Source organism: Colossoma macropomum, unplaced genomic scaffold (assembly GCF_904425465.1).
Source record: "Colossoma macropomum unplaced genomic scaffold, Colossoma_macropomum, whole genome shotgun sequence".
Classification (NCBI taxonomy): Eukaryota; Metazoa; Chordata; class Actinopteri; order Characiformes; family Serrasalmidae; genus Colossoma; species Colossoma macropomum.
The window spans coordinates 15252102-15263262 of record NW_023494806.1 but is presented as its reverse complement, the minus strand read 5'-3'; the positions used below and the strand labels follow the sequence as shown (position 1 = coordinate 15263262).

The window sequence follows — 11161 nt, the reverse complement described above, 5'->3', positions numbered from 1 at the left end:
CACAAGCCTAAGATCAAAATGCACAATGCCAAACGGGGAGTGGGGGGGTGATGTAAAGTGCACCGCCACTGAACTCTGAAGCAGTTGAAACACATTCTGTGGAGTGATGAATCACACTTTTCTATCTGGCAGTCTGATGGACGAGTCTGGGTTTGGCGAATGCCAGGAGAACATTTCCTGCCTGACTGCACTGTGCCAACAGTAAAGCTTGGTGGAGGAGAGATAATGCTATGGGGTTGTTTATCAGGGGTTGGCCTAGAACCCTTAGTTCCAGTGAAGGGAAATCTTAATGATTCAGCATACAAAGACATTTAGGACAACTGTATGCTTCTAACTTTGTGGGAACAGTTTGGGGAAGGCCCTTTTCTGTTTCAGTATGACTGAGCCCCACTGCACAAAGCAAGATTCATAAAGACATGTTTGGGTGAGTTTGGTGTGGAAGAACTTGACTGGCCCACACAGACCCCTGACCTCAACCTCATCAAACAACTTTGGGATGAACTAGAACGAAGATTGTGAGCCAAACCCTCTTGCCCAGCATCAGTGTCTGACCTCACTAATGCTCTTCTGGATGAATGGGCAAAGATACCCACAGACACACTCCAAAATGGAAGCTGCAAAGGGGGGACAAGTGCAAAGGGGGGACTAACTCCCTATTAATGCCTATGCATTTAGAATGGGATGTCATACAAGCTCCTGTAGGTGTAAAGTGTAGGTGTCCCCATAGCTTTCCATCATAGAGAAGAACCGCTGCAAACCATGCAAAGAAATACTTACAAAGTCATGATTCTCTATATACCCATTGCCTTTCCTGAAGAACCCTGAAGAACCTTTTTTAAAAAAAAAAAAAGAAATAGTTTGGCAAAAAATGTAATTTACATGATTTTCCACTTACTCCAAATGCAGTCGATCAGCCAAGACATGTTTGGTATCCAGATTTTGCTTCTTTAGTTTAGAACTGTAGCTACAAGGCTAATGTTGCTAAAAACCCTGGAAGTCAACAGTCCCAAACCATTTCCTTATATACATGCTCAAAAACTTCTCTCAACCTTCTGACACCGTGTTCAAGTCGTAATTAAAGTCAATGTCCTTTAGAACACAGTGACTCCTTATGAACTATAAAAATGAAAAAAAGGAAAAAACAACTGTAATGCTAAAATAAGGAGCCACCTTTTCAGATAACTGGAATCACTTCTTTGTTGAGCACAATTTGATGTCATTCCACACAAGACAACTGAAGATGGTGCAAAAGGAATTTACAACACAGACACACTGTAGGGTAACATAGGTATAGAAGCTATGCGAGTATACTTAGAAAATCATTAAAATGTCCAATTTTCTCTCGATTTTCTGCACCTGCACACTCTACGTACACAGTGATTTTATACGTAACTTCACTGTCTGTCATTGTTGCTAGTTTGTGGTTCAAGTGTCTACATTGTTAGGAAATCGGGGTAACATAACACCCATAGGTAATGATTACCTGTAGATTTCTTTGTTCTGTTCTTGCAAAACAGAATGCAACACTTCATTTTTGGGCAGTGCTGGTTTATTCTGTAATATGAGAGTGCATAAATCTCAATACACAGCACTACCTTGTAGGTTAGTAATGTAACATATATGAGCAAAATTAACTATGTACAGTTTAAAGTTTCTTTGGAGTAGGCTAGTCTTTCATTAATGAGTATATTACCAAACGTAATGTTTTAAAGCAGGATTTCAGTTAACTTTGGTTAACTATTTTAACCAAATACAAAACAAATAAGACAAATATATTCTCCATTAAATTAAATATTTCCTCTGTTATGCTGAGTGATTTGAAGCACAGTCTTGGTATAATCAATGTTAGATTATACATACAATCTACATATTATTAAATAGCATGTTTCGTTGAAAACAAGTTAACCCATCCACTACAGAGAACACACTATTATACATTTGATACTGTTTTTGCTGAATTAAAAAAAAATACAAACAAAACATTTAAACTGTTAAAACTCTTCCATACGATTACACACTTTAATGTGCACGTTGCAAGATGTTCTGTGTCATTAAGACCAGTAAAGCAGCATCAGTCTCACATTTATTTGTAATGAAGTGAATTTTTAATAAAAGCAATGTATCTCTGACTACAAAAAAGTTTCAAGGCTTCTATATAAGACATTATAAACAGTGTACAATAAAGAAAAGATTCATTCAAGGTGGAATAATAATAAGGTGATTTTAAATAAATAATTTGTTGCCTTAAGTAGCAATACTCATAAGCACAAAAGTCTTAAAAAGGCGATTAAAATGCAACATGTCACCCTCTCCTGGTCCTAGTGACAATGTATCTTAGAAATTACATACATTCTGCCTTTACAAAACACAAAAACACACAAACTAACACAAAATCCTGGCCAATCCTTCTTTGATGACAATGTCCTCAAGCTTCTGAGTGGTCCATTACATTTATTAGACAAGTTTTACTGGGATCTGGGAATCTTCCTGAAGCAGTCATGCTCTTCTTCCTCTTCGTGTTCTCCACCATCCTGTCCACCACCACAACGAAAACAGCCGACAGAATAATGCAGAGACCAGCCAGGTAGAAAACAGCACTAAAGTCATCAACCCAGTCCACCAGTCAGCCTGCGATAGAGACACAAACGTGAGGCGTCTGTAGGAGCTTCATTTATTACTGTGGAAGATTTCAGGATGTTCTTGTTATTAATGATGTGAGGTCAGTAGTAGAAGCTATCAGTGTTTTCATGATCCATTCTTAAAAACTGTATATACAGTTTTCTTAAATAGCCAGAATGGAAAGTCATTGCACAGGTTTCCATTTTGAACTGCAGTGGTGAAAATGTCTCATTTTGCCTGCATCGGATTAAATGTACTTATGTTCCATGATCAGTTCCAGAAAAATGCTCCAACAGTACCTGCAAATTGTATATTGTTGGTATAAATTCATGTGGCAACAAGAATTATGTGTCTTACAACATATAAAGACAGGTTTTCACAAGAACTGGTTTAGTAATATAGCTAAGCATGAAAAAGCAAAAGTATCAGAGAGGCAACATCGCAGAAATACAGCTACCCAAGCATATTTTACCACATACGCAATTACCACTAAAACGCTGGTTCCCAAAAAAAGCCTGTGGGGTCAGTGATGAAACCTAGTGCCAATATTTTGTAAACTGACTGAAAGATTGAACGTTAAATATGAAATGTTGCATCTGATCTGACAAGTACATCCTCCAATAAATACACCTGTTGTGGGCATTTATTAGCACAAAACTAGTTGCTTTACAGTATAATATCATTAATTCAATTCACAGTGTCGTATTTTAGTGTGCAAAGATTGGACACACTAATCACTGAACAATACGATATTATATTTAGCTGTTGAGGCGTCTGTGTTATTTTGTGTTAAATATGTTTTCTGCTTTTTTTCCTGATGCTAAAAAATGAATAACTTGTACTTGATGATCGTTTTGACTGGAAATAAACGAAGGCTGGCCTCTGACTTACACACAGTACTGTTAATAGTGGGAAAATAGATGTTTGCGAGAAAGTTTCTTTTTAAGATGAAGCAGCCTTCATACTGACCTGCAGTAGGCAGGGCAACTAATACTCCAGAGCTTCTCACCAACATAAAAAGTCCCAGAGCACCATCGAATCTCTCGAGCCCCACAATGTCCACGATGCTGATGATATGGACAGACACCATGCTGCCAAACAGGAAGCCATAAAGTGCAGTGAAGACCACAATGGCCCAGCGGTTCTGCCCAAGGGGGAGGAGCAGCAGCACCACACCCAGCATTGTGGCTGCCATGGCCAGCACCTGGAGATTCCTCAGCAGTCTCAAACTGGCCAGCCATCCACACACCAGCCTGCCCAGCAGGTCGGTTAGGGACAGTACGGACAGGAGCGAGGCGGCCCAGTATTGCTCTACACCAATGTGACGAACATGTGGGACAAGGAACAGCGGGGGAATGAAGAAGCCGGCTGTGGCCAAAGTAGCAAAAGTAAAGTAAAAAAGTAGCTCGGGCCTACGGATTAGAGACCACCGGTAAGAAGTCTTCTTGGATGTTTGGTTCAATTCTTTGGAGCCCACTGTGGGCGTTCTTTGGGAAGGGGTTGGGAAACATAGTTTTGGTTTAAGGGGTCTCATGAGCGCGCCACACACCCAGAGGTTGAGCTGAAGACCTCCGATGATGAGCAGAGCTCCTCGCCATGAGTAGGCCTCGATGAGCCACTGGAAAAAAGGGCCGAATGCCATGGAGAAGACGCACTCTCCTGAGCTGGAGATGGAAAAGGCTATTGGACGCCAGCGTTTGAAGTACCTGCTGACCATGCTGTTAGCTGGCATCCAGCAGAAGGCACATCCGAGCCCTAGGAATCATGACAAAACCGTGAAAATTGATAAGCAACAAATTAAATATAGGATATAGCTCTTCTCTGACCAAATTACACATTTGGCTGATTTTGTAAGTGAAAAAAAGAAAACACAATCTCTGTAAAAAAATATAAAAAAAAACAAAAAAACTTGCAAATATTAATCCACTATATTTGATTAACTTAGAAAATCATCTAATAACAATTCCAGAGTGGAAAAACTTATCTCACTTTACAACTAATGCTCACCCATGGACTCCTGGCTGAAGATCTTAAAGTGAAGCTAATTGCAGGGATATAAACATGTTAACAGATACAAAGATATAGAGAAAATGAAGCTGAAAAGAGGCAGGCTTCTACGACAAGACAATGATCCAAAACATACTTCAAAAATGAGCACGAAACTACTTCAAGAAATGCAAGCAGAAGCTTTTGGAATAGCCCTTACAGTCCCCTGGCTTGAACATCATTGGAAATCTGTGATTAGACTGTAAACATGCTGTGGACAGCTCAAGTAAATCACAGAACCAGAAGCATCCTGTGGCAAGTGGGTGATTCCTAAAACTTGAATAGACAGCCTCCTAGCAGGCTACAAAAGTATTTACAAGCCTTGTTACCCACCAAAGGCTTGTTGCTAAATACTGATTTAGTAGGTGTCCAAACTCTTACACAGGCCACAATTAATACTTTTTTTTAATACATTTTTAAAATTTGCAGAAAACAGTTATTTTTAAATAATTGCTGCAGAGTTTATGTTTCTTCTTTTCACTTCAAAAATCAACAAGATATGTAATTTGTCAGGGGATGTAAATTATATTCATTCCTATGCCTGATCATAAACAGTGAAAGGGTGACTATCTATACTAAACGTCAACAAGCAATTCCAGAAGGTAAGATGTGCTGCCCTTGCACCAAACTACAGTATGTACCACATGAGCAAGTGCTAAATGTGTCCTGACAGATGACCGAGTTGATTCCTTTCAAGTTTTTGTTCTCTTTTAACAGTGGTCATCTGATCCACAAATCTAGCATTCCTTGCCCTCTTAATTAGCAGTCATTCCACTCCTAAGCCTTTCTTATATGTTTGAGACTGTATTTTGGATTCTACTTGGAGTAAGATTCTAACTTTATTTGTGGTGAGGGTTATAAAATTCTGAGCCTTTTTTGTAATGTGGTGTTACATCTCAAAATATCTACCGGTACCTTGAAGAACTCCAAGGGACAGGTACATCCATGGTAGGCTCAGACTCAATGAGGCAATGATCATCCCTAAAGCAGCCAGCGCTGCACCGATCATAATAACACCACGCTGGGTGAGGTAGACACTGAGAGCTCCAGCCAGTGGAGCTGCAGAGAAAAAACACTTGTAACCACAGTAGTAAAAGTACAGTCAGGGAATTGTACAGAAGTGTATTATACATATTTTTCTTGTACGCATTATATTTTTGAGAACACCTCATTGAAGGGCAGCATTTGTAAGGCTACTTGACACCTACACCAGCCTTTAATGACAACCAACATAAGCATAAGCAATTTAATAATGCACCTCAGAAAGTGTTAAGCTTGTTGGAATGAGCCTTTATAAATGTCTAGGATTATGCTGGTTGTGTAGCCTTATGAATATTGCTCCTCAGCAGTGTTAAATGGAGTCATCACTTCCCTCAAAACCATTTCTGCATATAGAAGGTTGTTTTTAGATTCTGAGTTTTGGTCTACAAGTGTTCACACTATTGCATTATGTTGCACTGTTAAAATTTCTAATCATTTTGGCACTGCTGCTCTGAAATTTGAATTTAATTTGAATTTAAAAATCTTAAATAAGTTGAACAGCATAAATTAAGAATAACCACTGCAGGGCCATCACTGTTTACACCGATAAGGGGCAGTAAATCTTCCACCACTTAATCATTTGATATGATCAGGGTCCCAGTCACCTAAAATCCTTCATCAAGCAGGGACCCTTGATAATTTTTTCTAGCAGTTTAACCAAGCTAAAAATAAAAAATCAACATGTGGATGTACGGATAGTGAATAGTGATGTAAGTAAAGCAGAAGCTGTCCTGTTCCAGTCTGGCTCAGCTCACCTCCCAGATGAAACATAGCAATGCTGGTGGAGGTGACCCATGACAGAGTGCCAGTGAGAACACCATAGCAGTTTTGAATGTCCAGGAAGAACAGGCCAAAGTTCCTCAGGATGCCTGTGGTAAGACCCATGGAGAAGAAGGCGGAAGTGACCACCACCCATCCATACCCACCATCCGGTGGATCCACGCTATCCTCCTCCATGGTGTGACAGTCAGGTCTAAAGTCTATCCAGTCTAAAACAAATAATAATAAGGAATTACATAATATGAACCTGATAATAGCCTACACCTAATTAATGACTGACATTAGGCAAAGTCCTCCCTATGAAAGTGTTCCATAGATCTTAATAGGTCTTCCAGGTAGAAAAAAGGTTAAAATATCATTTGCTGTGTATCGTGAGTTCCCAGTTGCTCAATCATTATTTCTCAACCATTTCTAGTAAATAATGTTCATCCTAACCACGCAAAGTTGCATGACAAATTGTGGTAGCTTAGTCACTTCACTTATTCAAAGGAAAGACAGGTCTGATTTCTCAGCAGCTCAAATACACCATTGAGTATTCACTGTGGTTAAGCAGAGTGTGCAGATGTCTTGACAACCCGCCAAGAAAAACAGCATTAAAACCAACAGCTATTGTTCAAAATGAATACATAATTTTCTCTTTTAGAGTGTAACAGAGGCCCTTAACAGCCATTTGAACCCAACAGACAATCAATCACTGTAATAGATGGTTCTTTAAACTATTTAAAGTTAAGTTAAAGAGGAATTCAATTTTTAATAAAAATTCTGAATAGTTAAGTCATTAAGATGTCAACAGCGTCATTCTGAGTGGTTTGATGTGAAATGTGTCTTCCTAGAAAAACATACACTCAGAACTGTTCACAGTGGTGGTGATAAAAACCACACATCTGAAGAGTTTAATGCCTCTAAAAGCTGCCTCACAGAAAGTTATTGTATGAAATGGTTACATACATTACCTGACACCTGAAACAGTGTTTTATGACAGTTTTACTACGAAAGTTTTTGCCATAATGTATTTTTAAAATCCATTCATGGCAGAGTGGTACATGCACGTTCTTGCCCATCTCTCTCTCTCTCTCTCTCATTCACAAAGTCGTGTTTATCACATGCCATATACTTGTGTTCAAACAGCCTCAGTAAAGGCATCAGAAATGCCAACCATCCACATCTAGCTTAGCTACTTTATGGGCTCTATTTCTGAGTGAGCTACAATGCTTGGCACTTACTGACCTTGAGATCTGTCTGGACACGGACATGCAATATAACCAATATAAACAAACAAAACAATGCTTTTATATAGCATATCTTCAGTGTGTCAACTATCAGCTTTTTAAAATCAATTTAAAGTTGAAAGATTCAAGTAATCTAGGAATTTCATGAACACATTTTATTTCTATTCAGTAAACAAATTGTCCTACCTTTGAAGAGATGTGCACCAAGTTGCCATTTGTGACTTTCCCTCTCTCTGTGATACAGCCTGCCTACAGATTTGGTTGTTTTAAAGACCAGCCTTTTGTGTCCCTTTCCCTTCTCATGTCCTTCTTTGGAACACGAGCTGCTTATATAAGGCACGTTTCCTCATGCTCTTGTCAAACTCCAGGTGGGAACTTTCAACACGGAATGCAGCGTTCGATAAATATAACAACATACACCAAAACAGTAATGACAGCACAGGCTGTCCTTTTACCTCCCTAAAGGGCATTCAGAAGGGATTTAAGCTCTAGATTCAAAGCACAGTAATATCAGAGTGTGAATGTTAAACCTAATGAACTGGTTTCACAGACTTAAACTAAATCTAGACTTAGACTAAACTGCAGTGCCAGTAGTGAATCAGTATTGGATATTCTTTATAGACAAGAGTTAGGATTAATCTAAGTCTGGGAAACTGACCCATTTAAAAACAACTTTTTAAGGAAGTGTGACTCTGATACAGCCTATAGAACCAGTGACAGTGTTAGCGTTACCTGTGTTCAGTCAGAAGATCACTGAGGCTGTCTTTCCACACGGTACACATGGGAGGACAATGATCGGGTTTCATACAGGCTGTTCTAAAAGTGGAGTTGTATGACACAGCAGGGGGTGATGGGACATAAGAGCCAGAATGATCAGACCTCTATCTCCACTTAGAGGAAAGTGCCACCTCAATGCATCACCTGCACATGAGCCTGTCCTGATCCCATAGCCCTGCACTACTTTGAAGCAACACGTCACACAAAAATGTTAACATGGCTATCAGTTAATGAAAGCTTGTGGGGAGTTACATGGCTGGATTAACCGTATAGGTGAGCAGTGAGCGAGCTTGTTTGAGAAACATGGGCTACATGCTAATGACTGCTGTGATTCAAACTACAGTTTGAAGCAGAGTAACACAAAGTACTACTGTGGAAAAAAATACTAATTGCAGTGGCATTGCGTTTGTGTTATGTTGCAATATTCCGGTATTTCATTGCAAACATTTTGCGTTTCCCTTGCAAAATCCATTGCCTTTGCAAGGGAACGTGAAATTATTGCAAGGGAATGTAATGTCATTACAGTTTTTAAAAACATTAATTACAACAAACAAACAAAAAAACAACATTGCGTTCCCTTTCAATCCCTAGCAAAGTTTTTGCATTCCCTCACATGTTTTGTGTTCCCTTGCAAAGATCCATTGTATTTGCAAGCAAATGCAAAATCATTGAGTGAAAGCCATATTAATGCGAGGCAACACAAAACGATAGCAAGGGAATGCAGAATTATTGAGGGAATACAATGCCATTACCTTTTTTTTTTTTAACCACGGCCCCTTGCAAAATCAATTTCTTGCAAAATCTATTGTTTGCAAAGGAATGCAAAACTATTATGAGGGATTCCAAAATCATTGTGAGGGGCTGTAACATTACTGTGAGCAAATGCAAAATTACTGGGAGGGAATGCAAAATCATTGAGTGCATTTACATGCACTTAATCAGATAATGGGAAAACTTTTGGGTATAATGGGAAAACTTTTTTTTTCTGCTTCGCATCCAGCCAATAAACACTCACAGAATAAGACGTGACGTAAACAGAATGTAAAACTCAAACTTAATGCCGCAGCATTTTTTTTTTTTAGAAATCATTTCACTTTACTGGAAAATACGAATATACATTATTTAGAAGATGAAGAACATTTAAATATTTAATTTGGTCAAGTATGTTTTTGGTTTCAGCATCACTCCAAAAGAGTTTTTTTTGCCATCTCGCAGGTGCTGCAAGTGCTGCTCGCTTATTTCAGGTACCATGGTCTGTTTTTCGCACAGGCGCAGCCTGAGAAACCTGAAAGAAATCAGAGTAAGAGCTCAGAAATCTGACTACTGAGTTAAAATCCAGCTCTTTATTGGATTTCTTCATCATCTTTTCACTACTGCGAAGGAATGAAAAATTATTGTGCGAGAACACAATGCCACTGCCATTTTTTAACCATAGCCCCTTTAAAAAATAAAATCACACTTTAGTGCATGAAAATTTAAATTTCACTCACCTCACCAAAGTTGAGAACTCTGTTAGGCTGCCATTATTGCATATAGTAATGGCTTTATCAAGCCCTGGACTTCCCTCGCTTATTGAGTATCCACAAATATCCAAAATTCAAACATTACATGGAGGCCTGCTTTTCGACAAATAACTGCGCAGAAGGTTGTAGCTGCTTTTAAGCGCTTTTAGATTGGCAGACACATTTGAGCTCACAGCGTCACCTGAAAGATGCCCGCCTTTCATTTTCAAAACACCCAGCAGCTTGTGTATAATGCTGGACAGCTATTATGAGAGCATAATTTAGCAGTGCATTACATGTTAGTTGTTTTATATGTAACAGAGTTAAAAATCTATGTATGTTATAATGCTATAATTGCACAAAATTGTTCTCCATAATATAGCCCATACTGGTGCAGGGCAGCTTAATTTGGGACGTCACCTTCCCCTTTTTCCCCCCTTCACAAATCTCCTCTCCTTTGACTTTTGTCTTGTATGCAGAGATGAGAAGAAGGAAGAAGCACTAAAAGTACTGTATTATTTCTGTTATCAGATTAAAATGCTCACAACCGAAACACAATGCAGAGCTTCTTCTTCCTTCAGTGCTAATGGCATCAGCGTCCACTGGTTCCATATACATTTGCTTTTCATATCTTGAATACTTTATATTTTAAATCGTTTTTTAATAATGTTTAGAGAAACTGTGACCTACTCCCCGGTATTTTGGTGTGGTCCATTCTGGCCCTCTTTGAAAAAGGTTTGGAAACCCTTACCAAATGAAATCCACTTCACATTCAAAGTTAAAGTCCATGTACTAGATGCTGCTGGTGGTACAGGTGTTTTTATCTGTTCAAGGCAGTTTGACCATAAAACCACGCCTCCATAACAACATGGCCACACCCCCTGAAAACAGTATCAGCAAAAAGCATGAGGTAACACATTTAATGTTTTGTGTGCAATATAAAAGGAACCACAGAGCCCCTGCTTGCTTTAAAAATAAATAAAATAAAAATCATTCCGACTCTGAGCTTTCAAGTATACCCATTCTAGATGTCATTCATTACCAAAACCATAAAGCACAAATACATTTCAAAACAGTAAGATAAAATTAATTAAACATAATGCTAGTGCTTAGTAGCTCATTCAGCTATAAGGCACCACTTTATTAACCATCAGCTGCGACATGAAC

The 11161-nt window shown here is 38.8% G+C and overlaps 1 protein-coding gene across 3 annotated transcripts; it reads right to left on the bottom strand.

The window, feature by feature from the left end:
• Positions 1–2082: 2082 nt before the first annotated feature.
• On the bottom strand, positions 2083–8508 carry LOC118827749 (monocarboxylate transporter 13-like). Of its 3 annotated transcripts, XM_036599199.1 has the most exons (5): positions 8448–8508; positions 6462–6695; positions 5575–5724; positions 3589–4374; positions 2083–2628 (listed from the first exon to the last, which is right to left on the bottom strand). In XM_036599199.1, exons 2-5 carry the CDS (start codon positions 6661–6663, stop codon positions 2624–2626), a joined length of 1143 nt encoding a protein of 380 aa, XP_036455092.1. In that variant the 5' UTR covers positions 6664–6695; positions 8448–8508; the 3' UTR covers positions 2083–2623. The 3 variants fall into 3 exon arrangements, with proteins under 3 accessions (XP_036455092.1, XP_036455091.1, XP_036455093.1); XM_036599198.1 differs by lacking the exon at positions 2083–2628 and having other exon boundaries at positions 3078–4374; XM_036599200.1 differs by lacking the exons at positions 2083–2628; positions 5575–5724 and having other exon boundaries at positions 3078–4374.
• Between the last annotated feature and the right edge of the window lie 2653 nt (positions 8509–11161).

Excerpts from the sequence above, each read along its gene's own strand:
- LOC118827749 (XM_036599198.1), bottom strand. The coding sequence starts at position 6,663 with ATGGAGGAGGATAGCGTGGATCCACCGGATGGTGGGTATGGATGGGTG. Across the intron at positions 5,725-6,461 it reads TGCTATGTTTCATCTGGGAG|CTCCACTGGCTGGAGCTCTC; the intron begins GTGAGCTGAGCC and ends TTTTCTCTGCAG. Across the intron at positions 4,375-5,574 it reads TGGAGTTCTTCAAGGTACCG|GGCTCGGATGTGCCTTCTGC; the intron begins GTAGATATTTTG and ends CATGATTCCTAG.